The sequence below is a fragment of the Rhinolophus sinicus genome, linkage group LG10 (assembly GCF_036562045.2).
Source record: "Rhinolophus sinicus isolate RSC01 linkage group LG10, ASM3656204v1, whole genome shotgun sequence".
Taxonomy (NCBI): Eukaryota; Metazoa; Chordata; class Mammalia; order Chiroptera; family Rhinolophidae; genus Rhinolophus; species Rhinolophus sinicus.
In genome coordinates, this window is record NC_133759.1 from 87,609,594 (window position 1) to 87,626,486 (window position 16,893).

At 35.8% G+C, this 16,893-nt stretch overlaps 1 protein-coding gene across 2 annotated transcripts in view; it reads left to right on the top strand.

Annotated features, from left to right (window-relative positions):
* SPINK5 (serine peptidase inhibitor Kazal type 5) overlaps positions 1-16,893 on the top strand; it is a 91,422-nt gene extending 74,529 nt beyond the window's left edge. For both annotated transcript variants that reach the window (XM_019738993.2, XM_019738996.2), the window contains 9 exons: positions 493-620; positions 774-837; positions 3,722-3,849; positions 4,493-4,565; positions 5,457-5,584; positions 6,372-6,459; positions 10,372-10,502; positions 12,413-12,503; positions 15,556-16,893. In XM_019738993.2, the coding sequence (XP_019594552.2) occupies positions 493-620; positions 774-837; positions 3,722-3,849; positions 4,493-4,565; positions 5,457-5,584; positions 6,372-6,459; positions 10,372-10,502; positions 12,413-12,503; positions 15,556-15,564 (840 nt within the window). In that variant the 3' untranslated portion in view covers positions 15,565-16,893. The remainder of the gene's footprint in view (positions 1-492; positions 621-773; positions 838-3,721; positions 3,850-4,492; positions 4,566-5,456; positions 5,585-6,371; positions 6,460-10,371; positions 10,503-12,412; positions 12,504-15,555) is intronic.

Consider the following 16,893-nt stretch of genomic DNA (forward strand, 5'->3'; position numbering starts at 1 on the left):
CTCCCTGTGTTAAAACCAAGGTGTCTGCAGGGCTCCTAGGGGAGGATTTGTTTGTTTGCCCTTCATAACTTTTAGAGGCTGCCTGCACTCCTTGGCTTGTGGCCATCTAAAACCAGTAATAGTCAGTTGAAACTTTGTCATGTTTTATCACTCTGACACTGACTCTTCTGCTTCCCTCTTTCACTCATAAGAACCCTTGTGATTACATTGGGCCTACCCAAATAATCCAGAATAATTTCTCTATTTTAAGGTTTGTCAGCTGATTAGTAACTTTAATTCCGTCTTGGACCTTAGTTCCTCCTTTTTGTGAAAGCCAACATATTTACAGGTTTCAGGAATTAGGCTGTAGAAATCTTCATGGGCCATTATACTCCCATTTCATAGCAAGGTTAAGTGGCTGCCTGACTCTTAGCCGAAATCTTCAGATTTTCAAGTCCAGTCAAATACTTTATGAAAACAGCCATTTCCAATGTATTCTTTCCTTCTTTTCAGGATATGTGTGATGAGTTTAGAAGCCAAATGAAAAATGGACAACTTATCTGCACTCGAGAAAGTAACCCTGTCCGGGATCCAAATGGCAAAACACATGGCAATAAATGTGCTATGTGTAAGGAAAAGCTGTGAGTATTTTTCAAACATTGGCCTTTAATTGTGAATCTTAAAGTGTAATAATCATTTCTCATCAGTTTAAGAAAACGGCATTTTTAAAAAGCAGATCTCTAAGTTTTTTGTTCATTTTGGTTGAAATGTTTCTTTCCATTTTTTTCTTCCAGGGAAAGGGAAGCAGCTGAAAGAAAAAAAGAGGAAAATAATAGGACAAACACAACAGAAAAACAGGTAATATATGTTAGATATGCTAATACTAAAATTTGGACAGTTGGTTGTATGGTTAATTCATCCAACAAATATTTATGAAATGTCTACTCTGTCAGAGTCATTGTGGCTATAATGGTGAAGAAGAACGACATGGCCAGATCTTGCAAAGAAATATCATGCTAATCAGTACCCTAAGAGCAACTCTGATACAGTTACCATACATTTGTAGGACCAGTGACAATTGTCAAATTTTTGTTATCAAGTGAATTTCTTTTCTGAAGTTTTAAAACAAATAACCAAGCAAACAGATACCAAAATTACAAACAAGAAAGCAAGTATGAAAAACTCGAGCTCTAGGTGATAAATTCTTAAGTTGGCATTACAGTGCCATCTTGTGTTCAGTTTGGGGCCTTAACAAATGATGTTCAGTGCTTTACAACACCAACGCATAGAATATGACACAGCACAATCTCTTCTACCTCCTTTTTTTTTTTTTAGTTAAAGTTTATTGGGGTGATAAATGTTAGCAAAGTTACATAGATTTAAGGTGCACAATTCTGTAATACATCATCTATATATCACATTGTGTGTTCACCACCCAGAGTCAGTTCTCTCCATCACCATATATTTGATACCCTTTACCCTCATCTACCAGCCCCCTCCCCCCTTACCCTCTGGTAACCACTAAACTATTGTCTGTGTCTATGAGTTTTTGTTTCTTCATTTGTTTTTCTTGTTCTTTTGTTGTTTTCAGCTTTACATACCATACATATCAGTGAAATCATATGGTTCTCTACCTTTTCTGTCTGACTTATTTCGCTTAGCATTATAATCTCAAGATCCATCCATGTTGTCGCAAATGGTACTATTTCATCTTTTCTTACCGCCGAATAGTATTCCATTGTGTATGATTTATCCAATCATCTATCAAAGTACACTTTGGTTGTTTCCATGTCTTGACCACAGTAAATAAAGCTGCAATGAACATCGGAGCACATATACCTTTATGGATAAATGTTTTCAGATTTTTGGGGGTAGATACCCAGGAGAGGGATTGCTGGGTCATATGGTAATTCTATTTTTAATCTTTTGAGGAACCTCCACACTACCTTCCATAGGACTGCACCAGTCTGCATTCCCACCAACAGTATACGAGGGTTCCTTTTGTTCCACAGCCTCTCCAACACTTGTTATTATTTGTCTTGTTGATGATAGCCATTCTAACTGGTGTGAGGTGATATCTCACTGTGGTTTTTAATTTACATTTCTCTGATGATTAGTGATGTTGAGCATTTCTTCACTTTGGAGAAATGTCTCTTCAGGTCCTCTGCCCATTTTTCAATTGGATTGTTTGTTTGTTTTTGTTGTTGAGTTGTATGAATTCCTTATATATTTTGGATAGTAACCTCTTATCGGAGGCGTTGTTCTCAAAAACCTTCTCCCATTCAGTTGGTTGCCTCTTTATTTTGTCGATGGTTTCTTTTGCTGTGCAGAAGCTTTTTAGTTTGATATAGTCCCATTCATTTATTTTAGCTTTTACTTCCCTTGCCTTTACACTGAAAACTATAAGACATTTTTAAAAGAAATTGAAGAAAACACAAAGAAATGGAAAGACATTCTGTGTTCATGGATTGGAAGAATCAACATAGTTAAAATGGCCATATTACCCAAAGCAATATACAGATTTAGTGCAATCCCCATCAAAATCCCAATGGCATTTTTTAAAGAAAAAGAACAAAATAATCATCAGATTTGTATGGAACCACAAAAGACCCTGAATAGCCAAAGTAATCCTCAGAAAAAAGAACAATGCTGGAGGTTTCACACTCCCTGACTTCAGCTTGTACTACAGGGCAACAATAATCAAAATAGTATGGTACTGGCAGAAAAAAAGACACACAGACCAATAGAATAAAATCGAGAACCCAGAAATAAAACCACATAAATATGGACAGATAATTTTTGACAAAGAAGCCAAAAACATACAATGGAGAAAAGACAGCGTCTTCAAAAAATGGTTCTTGGAAAATTGGAAAGCCACATGCAAAAGAATGAAGTTAGACTGCTATCTGCGACCGTGTACCAAAATTAATTCAAAATGGATCAAAGACCTAAACATAAGACCTGAAACAATACACTGCATAGAAGAAAACATAGGTACTAAATTTATGGACCTTGGGTTCAAAGAGGATTTTATGCATTTGACTTCAAAGGACAGTCTCTTCTAATCCATCTATGAACTCCAATTACGAAAGTAAAATATTGGAATTTCCCTAGGGAGGTTTTCCCATTAATGAGGCAACTTTTCACTAGGTCTATACTGACTAAACAATATGAAACATTAATAGTAATTATCATTTTTTAAAAAATACTGTATTGGGGATATCTGTTATACATTTTGGTACATGAACGGCTTTGAGAAAAGGCTTTATTGCACAACTTCAAATGATCTCTATAGACCATCTATTCTACCGATAATCTTGGTCAATTTAAATGTTCTTTATACATATATACATAGAAAATGTCCAGATAAAAGTTTACATTTTAGTATGTCTTGCCAGAAGAGCATCTTTTAGTTCATTTCAGGGCTTTTTCTGTGTGGAGTAATGGGTACAGTTGCTGGGAGACAGATTTGGGGCTCAGCCCAATAGAAAACTGTATAAAAATGGTATGGGCTGCCTTAGGTGGTAGTGAAATTCCACTGGAGCAAGACAATTATTTGAGAAGGATGCCGTGGAGAGGATTCTAAGCAGAAATTGACTAAAGTGCCTTTCAAACACATTCCATCTCTATAAAATGTCATTTTCTCCAGATTTTCCCCCCTCAAGTGTTATGAGTTTATGTCATGTTTTCAGTGTTTAAGATCAGACTAGTGTAGTAACATCTTTTTTGCTCCTCTTGGCAGGATCAGTGTCATGAATTTCGGAGCATGGTGAGAGATGGAAAGCTCATCTGCACCAGAGAAAATGACCCAATTCGAGGTCCATATGGCAAGATGCACGTCAACAAGTGTGCAATGTGTCAGAGCATCTTGTACGTGAAGAGGTTTATTGATCAATTTGATACGTTGTGCCTGTTGGCCAGAAAATAGTTCCTCTTAATTGAAAACTTAAGGCACTTGACATCACACATTAAAAATATAATAGCAGCTCCTTACATATCAGCTAAGTAACGTGGGACAGGCCAGTTTACTTTGTAGAACCTCAGTTCCTCCTGTGTATAAAGGGAATGATAATCTCATAATACAGATTTGTAGGGATTCAAGGAGATAATGTAATTTTTAAATGTTTGTAAACTTTAAAGCTGTAGAACTATGTAAAGAACAATCTATACTGGAGAGTTTAGTTGTGATTTAATAAGAAAAAATGAAAAGGAGAACTGAAGCAACTCTCTACATGAAAGACATAATAGAGTCTACTAAGGAAAAACATAATGGCCTTGCAATATATCATTCTGAATAACAATATAGTAACTGAATTTAGGAAAGCTGATAGCACTGCCACAAATTGTGAAAATTCTAACAACCAGAACTCATTAGTAAAGAAAGAATTTCAGATATATTTTAGATATGAGAAAGTAGTGTTAGATTCGCTAATGTTTAGAATCGGAGAAATACTTGGTTAAAAATTTTCAAAATAACCCTGGAAAAACTACACTGTCCTTTTTTATTCTGCAGTGAGCGAGAAGCGAGTGAAAGAAAAGGGAATGATGAAGAAAAACCACGTGACCAGTCTTCAAATGATGCAAAGGTTATTTCTCAAAAGATATACAGAAAACAGTTTTAATTTTCATCCTCAGATCTTCCATTCTCCTCAAGTTTTTGGATAAGGAAGATGTTAATCTTTTGCCTCAGAGAAAATTGATTTGGGCAATATTATCACTTTGGGTTATAAGATTTTCTTTTTCTGACTTGAATATTTAATGTTTTTCTCAATTTTGTAGAGAATTCTCCTGCATTGTGTGTCAATCATTGCTTTAGTCTCTCTTCTTGGGAGAAATGTGGATTGAAAAATAGAGGGCAAAATTCCTTACCACCTCAGGTGCATGCTTATCTGACACTAAATGTGAAATGAGGCTTCAGGGAGCTTGCTGACATTGATTTTAACAATTCAGGCAAGGTAAACTAATCTCAAAGCCTGTCTTTAGCTTCTCTCTTTGATGTCTTTTTTCTGTTTTCTCCAGATCATTTTCTCAGCATCCACAAATAAATAGGTGCATGCATGATGCTGCCTTTTCTATGCACTTTTCAAGACTGCAAAGAAGACATTGTCATTCAGTCCTTTAACAGTGATAATCACATTTGTAGACTTAGATTTTCGTGAAAATGTCCTTTGGTCAAGGGTGCATCTCATGTGGAAAATGGGGGATAGGAAGGCTGGAAGGAAAGGGTAAGGGAGACAAGAAGGTCTATCGAGGGTTTTATGTTTCCCTGCATTTCCAGGACCAGTGCAGAGAGGTTCGGAATGAAGCAGAGGATGGAAAGTTTAGACAGTTAGGGTGTTCCTTGGCCTCCCTTGCCGGGATAAGTGCAGTGAGTCTGAGCCCAGAGCCAAGAGAAGACCTCCTAAAACCAAGTTTGAGAAAACCACCAAGCCAAGAAGGGAAACAGCCATGTTCACTTCCCCTTTCTCATATTCTAGGACCAGTGTGGTAACTTTCGGAGGTATCTGAGGAATGACGAGCTCTTGTGCACTCGAGAGAATGATCCCGTGCGAGGAGCTGATGGGAAGTTACACAAAAACCAGTGCTACATGTGCAGAGATGTCTTGTAAGTAAAAGGATCCTGTTACCCCTTCCGGTGGTAGGCGAACTGCATTTTTAGAAACTGCTGTTTAAAATGAACCATAAGATCCTTAAAATAAGTCTTTAGATTCTGGGCCCCGATACAGGACAAAGAATGCCTGAATCTTGAAGACAGTAAATTCACATGTAAATTCTAACCATCATATTTACTAGTTTTCACTTTAAAAAAACTTTTTTCAACTCTCAGGATCATAGTTATAAGAAATTGTTCCACAATTTTGTTCCACAACTAGATCAAACCCAACAAAGAAGTGTTATTGTAAAAAAAAAAAAAGAAAAAAAAATACAGATTTGACCCCAAGATATATGAAGTCAGTCTCCACAGCTAAGGAATTTGTTTTTAAGAACGGGTCACTGAGTTATTCTGATGAACAACCACATTTGGAGATCAATGGGCATGACAGATAATGATGATGACAATGGTTTTGAAAAACACTGAACACAATAATAATAATCAGTATTCGTTTAGCTCTTTGTAGTGTGTTCCTTGAGATAGGAGTTATCTATACTTTTTTTAAATGTCTTAAAAAGTCTAAACTCAAGGAATTTAAGCAACTTGTCCAAGGTTGCACATCTATTAAGTGATCAAAGCTCCCAGCTGCGTGCTTTTCTTCACGTTATCCTAGTTGTTCTCTGATAGAATGTTCTATGTTTCCATCATATTTTATTAGAATTGCTTACTCTCCTCTGGAAGTTATAGGAGCTAATCTTTGTTAATAAAACTTTAAATTACTTTTTGTTTTCTTTTTTAGTCAGAAAGAAGCTTTGGAAAGGGCAAAACTTCAAGAAAAGCCATCGCACATTAGATCTTCTGAAGAGGATTCCCATATTTCTACTCTGGTAAGAACGACTCTTTATGAAAAGCTACCTTTTTACTTAATTCGCTTATTTTGGGGGCCCTGTTGCCACTTGCCCTCTATAAATCTCATTTTCATAGAAAAGTCTGGGAAAGGCTGATTCAGTACAGCCTCAGGTCCTTTGAGGATTAAATGTAGTTCATGTTTGGTGAGAGTTCTGGAATTAGTCATCAGTGTGTCACTCTTTGAGATTATTAGTCCCATTCCAAGCCCATGTAGTACATTTTTTAATTTGTTAAAAGTGAGTGTGTAATGAATGTGACTTATCTCACAGGTGGTCATGTAAGTGGCTGGGAGCCTCAATTCTGTAATGTCAGCTACCAAAAAGATTCCTCACCCAGCTTCCTCTCACACCCCCTCCTCAAACCAAATCCTTTGCCCAATAGTCTAGAGTGCCGTGCTGACCAGTTGGGAAATGCCACCAATCAGTAATTCGCAATAGTTAAAACTTTTTATTTAAAATATAGCCTGATGGCCATCAGTGGTGTATATCTTAGTGTAAATTAGCCTAATCGGATTGCTGTTGTAGAGCTTTGGCAAGGTCAGGAGCAGAAAGGAGGAAAGGGATTATGAGAGCATCATCTCAAAGTGGGCCCTAAAAGGGAGACTTTAGCACCTTGTCAGTGACCCAGAAAGAAGAAAGAAAGGTATCAAACATGAATTTTACCTAATTACTTGCCCGACTTAGCTAGGATAATAGATGACTTGCACTAGTGAAATATATAACAATTACGTATGTCCAGTAAATTAGGCACTACACTGGTGATCTCTGGCATGGAGAAGAGCTAGTCACAAAAATCTGTTCTTTTTCCCCCCAGCTTTATTACAACGTCACATATTATATAAGTTTAAGATGTATAACGTGTTGATCTGAGACACTTGTATTTTACAAAATGATTACCACCGTAGCATTATCTAGCACCTCCATCACCTCACATAGGGACCATTTCTGTTTTTGAGGTGAAACATTTAAGATCTACTCACTTAGCAACTTTCAAGTATATAATAGAGTATTATAAGCTATAATCACCCTGCTTTATATTAGATACCAAAACTTATTCATCCTATAACTGAAAGTTTATACTTTTCGGCCATCTCCCCATTTCTCCCAATCCCAGCCCCTGGTAACCACCATTCTACTCTCTGTTTCTGAGTTTGGCTTTCTAAGATTCCATATATAAGTGAGATCATACAGTATTTGTCCTTTGCCTGACTTATTTCACATAGCATAATACTCTCAAGTTTCATCCAAATTGTCTTAAATGGCAGGATTTCCTTCTTTCTTCTAACAGAATAATATTTTATTTTATATATGTGTGTTACACTGTTAATAAATATATATTTACTATATATAAGTATATTATATGTATATTTATATATACATATATATGTATATACACTATATATACACATATTATTTTAGTATATACTCGGGTGCCAAAAATATGTATACAAGTCGACACTTTGGTCAATGTTTCTCAAGCAGTAGTTTGCCATAATTAGAAGTGTCTGGACGCTGATGGTAACCACTTTGAGCACCTCTTGTAATTGCAGAAGTCAAACATGACTTGTATTCATCTTTTGTTTTTAGTACATATTGAATATTACAATTTTAATAGTTTTTTCTTTTCTTAAAATGTATATACATTTTTTTGGCACCTTCTGTATATACTAAAAATCTAATGGTTTAGTCCTACCTTTGTCAGTGATACATAGACGGTACTTATCTAAATTCTCCTTTAATATCTCTATTGATATGGAACTCACTACAATCCAAAGTCCATTTATATGTTTGAAATATTCATCAAAACAAACTAGAAAACAAGTACTTCTTTATGCCTCTGAAATGAATATTAAAAGATTCAATATTATTAAATTTTCTATTTCTTCTTTATGTCTCTTTCAGATAGTGCTTTTCAAGGAATTTGTTAGTTACATCTGTTGTCAAATATATTGGCATGTAATTATTTATAACATTTCCACATTATTCTTTAAATATCTGTATTAATATTGTGACCTCCCTTTTTATACTTAATATTGGTAATGTGCATTGCTTGCCTTTTTGTCAATTTTTCAAATGGCTTATTAATTAGTAATTTTTTCAAACAACCAATGTTTGACTTTGTTCTGTTTTCTGGTTCAAAAATTTCCCGTCTTGATTATTTGGTTTCTTCTATTTTCTTTGAGCTTAATTTGCCTATTTTTTGTCAGCTTTTTGAGATGTAAGTTTCAATCATTGATTTTAAAACTTTCTTTCTAATTATGTAATTATTTACATCTTACCCTCAAATCATTGCTTTAGCTGCTGTGATATGATAGTTTACATTTTCATTATCATTCAGTTCAAACATTTCTATTATGATTATTTTGAGGCATGAGTTATTTAGAGTTCCTAAATACATAGGAACCCCAGTATTATACCACTGTGATCATAAAACGTGCATTTTATGACTTCAGTTCTTTGGAATTTATTGACAGTTGCTTAACAGTTTCTATTTGGCAATAATTTCATGTGCACTTGAAAAGAATGCGTAATCTGCAGTTGTTAAATATAGAAGTCTAACTATCATTTAAGTCAAACTAGGTAATTTTCAAATATTCTATACCTTGGTTTTTTGGTATTTTTTGTCTCTGCTACCAATTACTGAAAGAAGTAAGTTAATATTTCCATATGTTTACAAATTTGCCTATTTATCCTTTTAGTCAGTCGATTTTTGCCTCATATATTTTGAAACTATACTTTAGATACATGCATGTTTGATTTGATATTAATGAATCAATTGTTTTATCATTAGGAATTTTTTTCTTTATTTCTGCTAATACCTTTTGTCCTAAATGGCACTTTATGTGATATTAATATAGATATGTAGCTTTTGTATAATGAGTATTTACATGTATATATTGTCTATCATTTTACTTTCAACCTACTGGTTGAAATATAAAGATATATTTAAAGTATACTTCTTGTAAACATTATATAGTTGAGTCTTTTTGTTTTTCCATGCTAATTATCTCTAGTCTTTAACTAGAGTACTTAGTCTTATTAATATTTAATATAACTATTGGCACAATTATATTTAAATCTTCCATAATTCTATTTTTTAAATTTCTCTGTCTTTTTTTTTCCTTTGGATCTATTTTTCTTTAATTAATAAAGTTATTATTATTATCATTATTGAATTCACACTTCTGAAAGACTACAAGGAACAAATATGTTCCATCTTATACATGAAAAAATATATATATTTTATCTTGGGAAATATACTAACAATTAACATATACTGAGCCCTTAGTATGTGCCAAACACTGTGTTATGCATACATTTAAATGCATTATCTGATTTGATCTCATAAAGCACCAATACGAGACAAGAGCTATTCATGATTTTCAAATGAGAAACTAAGGTTCAGAGAAGTTAGGTAAATCGTTCCTCTAGTTCTGTGGCAGAGCTGGGACTCAAAAGCCCAGGCAGTTAATTAGTATTTACCTCTGAGTCTTTCCTTTCTAGATTACATGTAACTAGTGCCTCCATTTAAGAAAAAAAAAAAAGATACTATTTTTGCATGATTACCATCATCCTAGTTTTCTTCCTATGGGCATGCCTCAGTTTCTCTGTGCCCAATATCATGTAGGGTTTCTACTTTCTTATTGCTTTGCTCTTTCTTATTTCTTGGTTTAGCTGCTTACCTTCCTTAGTAAAAATAAGTCAAATCCAGGAGGTTGAATCTACCTATTAATGGTGTGAAATAAATATATGAGTTTGTCTGACCTGTGTTACAGTACCTTTGCAAATCATTTATTCAAATGTGGTGGAGGAAGTCAAGAGGTGTTTTCCCCCAGCTAATCCCTCTTGAGTGTCACTGAAGCAAATCTGATTTATGTTTTGCTTGTTCAGGATTCTGAGATGTGCAAACAGTACCGAGTATTGCCCAAGATGGGTTACCTTTGCCCAAAGGATTTACACCCTGTCTGTGGTGACGATGGCCAGACATACAACAACCCCTGCATGCTCTGTCATGAAAACCTGTAAGTATACAAGTCAAACCATCGTGTCTTCCAGGGTAGATGTTCCTGACTACCCTTTGACCCACGGTAGTGTACCGATAGCAGTTTGAGCTGTGCTGCGACCAGTCTACTAATCATAGCAGTTCAAAACTTAATTTTGCAAATGATCTTCATCATATATAAAATAGAGAAGATTTAAGGTTATCCCTTTAATAAAATTGCTTACATCCTTTACTGAGTGGGAGAGAAAGGAGAAAGTGGTGAGGTTATAATTGGAGAAAATCTCGATTAAGCCCATGTTACTTATAGGAGGGCAAACATCATCCATCCTTTGTCTAACAGAAAAAAGTCAAGAATCATTGCAGCGCAGCCTATAATCTCTAGGACCTTATGACTACCTGCTAGTCACGGATTTCATATCCTCCCTGAGTCTTCTTGCAGCAGAAAGAGGTAGCATGCGAAAGAAAGCTCAGTGGAGCAAATAGCAGCCCTGGCCTCTGCTCGCAGATTTATTACTATCTGTGCATCTGTGGGCCCATTACCTCATCATTCTGAGATTCAGTTTCTTCACTGGAGAAGTGGAACCAGGCCTCTGAGCCAACTGACTTCACACAGTTATCGAGAATTATAATTTTTAAGTTAAACACAAAAATTTTGTTTTAATACTTTCGTTATTGGTTGTAGCTTTGTTGTTGTTTTTCTGCTCAAATGCTATCTTACCCTCTCCTCCATTCACATTCCTCAGCTTTTCCTAGCCTCCACTTGACTAGCTTTAAATGAGAGCATAGTGGCAAATCTGAACTTTTCCACCCACCCCACCTCAGACTTACACTGCAGTCCATGCATATTCTTTCTTAGGACTCTAAAGAAAGGCCCAGAATGTGAGGATGGGTCTGATATCTTGCATTCCAATCCTTGAAAAATATTTGAGTTTCCATTTATTTCCTTTTAAGTCAAGTAACTCATAAATGAAGAAGCATTCTGCAGTTCATATACTTAGAATAAAATCTTTATACAAGTGCTTTGTGTGTTCTCACATCGTGAACAAGGCACTTTCACATTCAGTCCCTCACTGAATCCTCAGTACCTGCTATAGAGTGGTGTTCTCATCGTTGTTCAGAGGGTTAATCTGAGGCTCAAAGAGTCCAAGTAATTTGTTTAATGTCACAAAGCTGGAAGTAGATCATATAGGATTTTAACCTTGTTGATTTGAGGATAATACCGTTTTCTTTTCTTTCCACTATACTACCGTTCTATCCAAGGCAGTAGTTCCTTAAAAAATTGGGAGTCAAAGATTCCTTTGATAATATGCAGAAAGTTACCTCTTTCCAGATCCTACGCCCTACCCCTAATTGCAGTTCTGGTTTGACACCCAAATGTCACCCACATTGATCCTTGGGTTTTGTCCTATCTCTGAAACTTATTCTGTTCTGTTTTAGAATGCACCAAACTAATACACGTATACGCAGATTATATGATTATGTCTCGTTATATTTTGTAAAATATATTTTTATGTATGGAATCTATATTTTCTTTATATTTTACATGTGTATATTTATATAAAATATATTTTATAATCTTTAAGTCACATTATACGTACTCAATAAAGTCAAGGTTCTCTCTGGGATCCAATTTCCCCATCTGTAACACAATGGCTTTCGGACTAGATGATGTTCAAGTTTATTTCCAACACACAGCAGTTCTATGAGTATGAATGAAATGTGACAAAATAGATCCAAGGCTGGGGAACAAATCTGGAGCTAAATCAGAAGACAGAGACTAAACCTGGATTATGCCTACTGGAAAAAAAAGAGTTGCATGCAGAGCCTACGCCCTAACCCTTATTGCCGTTCTGGTTTGACACCCAAATGTCACCCACACTGATCCTTGGGTTTTGTTCTATCTTTGAAACTGGTTCTGTTCTGTTTTAGAATGCGCCAAACTAATACACGCATACGCAGCGAAGGGAAGTGTGAGGAGAATAGCACCCAAGGAACAACAACACCCAGCATGCCAGCCTCTGTAAGTACACTGACGTCTATGATTATAGCATTAGGACCAGTTGGTTCTGCTGCTCTTCTCTGTACTGGGTAATGGACATTTCTCTGGCCAGGGAAGTGATACGAGGTCAGGTAACCCCAGAACTGCTCATATGTTCATTGTGAAAATAATTAAGTGGTTGCTAAAATATGTGGGAAGAATAACACAATAGTTACTATTGAAAGATATTTACTGTTTACTGAGATCCTTAATAGACTTTTTAGTAGCACTATCCCTTACAGCAGTTTCACAGAGTATGTCTTTTCTGTGATCTACAATAAGAAGATGAGACAGAGACCAAGAGAAGTCAGATTGCGACAGAACTGGATTTAAACGATTTCTGAGTAACCCCAATATCCTTGCATTTTCACATTGTGTTAAACTGTCTCCCAAAATGACTTTTTCATTTAAATTCTTACAAGGATATTTTGACACACATTCCTGAGTTTGACATTCTCCCTAGCAGCTGCGCTTGAGGAATCTCTTCTTGTAGCAAGATGATATGCAACATGGAGAAAAAAACTAGGAATTTTCAAATAAGAGAAAAATTTTTGCTACCAGATAAATAAGGGCTCAAATTCCAGGTTTTGATGTTCTTCATATATGAGACCTTTGACAAATCACATAAATTTCTAAACTAAAGAGCTCACTGATTATTGAAAATATTAAATGAATACTGACTTTTAAGCATTTAGCAGTGTCTAATAATTAATGGCATTTATTTTCGCTATCACTATTATTTGTTACGTCTAAGAGACCAAAGTATGAACTTAAAGAAACAGACCTCAGCATAGTGCTTATTCATTTTTAATATGTTTAATGAATTATATTTTAAAAATTTATATTTGATATTCACAAATATATATTTAATTCAAGCAAACAATATTTTAATAAATCATGCTTAATAAATAATTATTTACTATTATCCACAACTGTTTTTACTCCCTTCCACGGTCACAAATAGCTTTGGCAGTAATGAAATTGGAAACTACTCTGCCGGATTTAAGGCTCTTAAGCAACACTAGATGAGCCCATAATGTAAAGAGCTACTCAGTGAACCTTGATATGGGAAACTAGAAAACCGAGAGCTATAAGCTAGGTGTTTCTAGTTTTACACAAGCAGCTGGAAGGCAGATAGAGGAGGTGGAATACTGGGATGAAATCAGGAGACCGTCTATCTACTCTGGGTCTTTACACACCTATAAAGAGAGGGGTTACACTTTGGCTATAGTCCCCGTATTGTGTTTGCTCTCTTATTCCACATCAATTCTTAACGGTTTCGCCCTCATTTTATTGACAGAACATACTGTGCCCCCATCGCACAAACACTCCTGGTCACATATATGTGAGGAACAGGAGGTAAATATAATCTTTATAGAAGTCCTATAGACCACACCTTAGAGCACACCTTGCTGCAATCTCACGTAGACAACTTGACAAAAACTTCTTTACGAGGAAGTTGCCATAGGATAACACCGATAAGATGTATTTATTCAAATAATAAAAAATCTTGCCAGGGCTAAGCACAAAAGGTTTGTAAGGGAGTTCCTTCCTTTCATTTTTGGGTGTTTTCTTCCCAGTAGGGTTGCATAGCAGTCATTATTAATGGTAGGAATTATTCATGATGTAGCTGATGCAACAAGTCATTAGAACAAAAGGTGCCCAGGGCACGGTTTCAGTTCCCTCTGTGATTCAGTGCTATGATTTTTGATACACTGAGGTGGTACAGGTGGGTCATGGCTCAGCATTGCTCTGATAACTATTATGGAGGCATATCCTGAAGAACAGAACCTATTGCCTGAAACTTGCTCCTGGATAGAAGATTCTCTGAGAGAGTCTGGAATCCCAAGAATGGAATAAAAGGCTAGGCAATCACAGCATTCCTGGAAAAATAGATTAAGGAGCCTTAAACCCATACTTTTGCTTACTATCTAAAAAGTACTTTATATTAAATAGCTACTAAGATTAATGTAATCCTTTAGAGCTTTATGTGATTTTTCCTTTTGCCTCCTCATGATGGTCATGTGATTTGGGCAGGGATCATTATCTTTCTTATTTTACAGAAGATCAGCCTGAGAAAAATCTTGCAATTTATCAGAGTTGTTCAGTATTATATCGTGGGTCCAATATAGATTTTCTAACTTTATTTCTGATGTTCTGTCATTATCCTTTAGTTGTCTGGAGATTCTGAAAACCAGGGGCTTTAGAGAAGGCATTATCTCAAATAAAGTTTAGCCACCTTGGAAGGAAATTCCTATATTAAGAAAAATACAAATACTATTTTACGAGATGAATAAATGACGATTCTCAATTCAATAACGAAGATTTTCATGGGTTTAACAAGACCATAGCTTGTCACTCTCAAACCAAAGGAAATCTCCTAATTTTAATTTCGATGTGAAAGCTGAAAGTTTGAGTGTGAAATGATAGTGCTACTAGAGTCCCAGGCAGTACTAGCTGAAGATGGATGGTTATGTGGGAGTGAACTTCCTGAGGCCCTTACCCCTTTTAAAAAAAAACAAACCAAAAACTTTATGTGTTGATTTAATATTTGAAATGTTCTTTTAAAGAGTTAATGACTATTAGATGAGTCAGGCAAGGAAAATAGCTGAATATATTCTCATGACCTAAAACAAACTATAAGAGTTAAAACATTAATGTTAGAGAAATTAGATATAAGTCCTGACCAAATGTGACACTTTGGCAAGTCACTAACCTTCTCTGAAGCTCAGTTTCCTCCTCTGTGAAATGATGTTAGTAACGCTTATCTCTCTGCATTACTGTGAGGGTCACATGTAATCAAGAGCAGAGTTCATTTTTGTATCTTTCTCAACAGGTGGTACATACTAGGTGTTCCATAAATGCCCATTGGCTCAACTGAATAAAATGTGAAAGTGATTTTAAATTGCGAGTTCTTGGCAGAATGTAGAAATCTATGGATTTCTTTCACCATGGCACAGCTATAAATGCATACCCCATATTTCTACAATGTCTCTGAATTTCTGCTATCTAACCACCCCATCTTCTCTTCTAGGATGAATGATGCGAGGATTGGTGACAGCCATGAGGGAAAGTGTATGCCCCAATTCTGAATTGCCTCCCTTCACCAACTGTATATACAAAGAATTCTTCAGAGCTCGTCTTATTAACTATAGAAAACAATAGAGAGCTGTTGAGGGGAATGGACTCACTGACTTTCAGTCTTCTCCATCTCTTTCCTCCTCAATTCTGTGATTGGAGGGCACAGAGACATCTCCACCCAGTCTCTGCTCTAAAAACCTCCTGATCACAATGCTGTCTGTCCAACTACTTGTTCAATAAAAGTACACCCAGCAGAATACCCTTTCTGGGATTTCTTTGCCACTGCCTGGCTAGTAGGAAATTGTTTTTTACATAAAGCCAACCAGCTATGACTCAGCCTTTATGTGACTCAAACTTTATGTGTTGATTTAATATTTGAAATGTTCTTTTAAAGAGTTAATGACAGATAGTCACCTTCACTATCTGTCACCTCCCCAGCTCCCCTTTTTAGCGCCTCTATTTCCAGGAGTAGTATAACTGTCTCTCAGTCACATAGGCCCCATCCGGTGACACAAACCAGTAATTTCCTATATCCAATCATGTTGCCTCTTAGCAATGTCTTATGTCAGGGCCTTAGTTCCATAGTTTGGGAGAAGGCTAAGGAAATGAGAGTTACCTATGTGTGTAATTCTCTAGGACAGCACTGTCGATAGAAACATCATACAAGTCACATATGGAATTTTAAATTTTGTAGTAGCTATAACAGAAATGGGTAAAATTAATTTTAATATATTTTATTTACCCCAATATATCAAAACTATTATTTCAAAGTATAATCAATATGAACCTTTTTTTTTTTTTTACTAAATCTTTGCTATTGGTATGTATTTTATACTTACAGCACATTTCATTTTGGGCTGGCCACATTTGAAGTACTCCATAACTACACGTGGCTAGAGGCTACTAAAATTAGTGAGCTAAAGTACATGAAACATCTATCAGGGGACACATGCTTTGGATAGGGGTGGGATGAAACAACCGGTAACTGTCCTGCTCAGAGTCTTGCTACTGGTGTCTTGTGACAGTACTGAGATACGTTGTTCACTTTCCGATTCTGGGCTGGTGCTGAACACCATCTAGAGGGTGAAAGCCTGTGGAGAATCCATCCCTGTTCAAGTTATGCTCAGCTTCAGAAGAACTGTGCCCAGAATGGCAGGCCTACTTGGATTTGGGAAGTTCATTTTGTATTTTTTCCTCTGCTTTTTAAATTTTAGATAAATTGTCACTAGGCCAATCTTGTAATCCTTTTCCTTTGTAACGAAGTGAAAATAAATCAATTCCTATGCTTTTC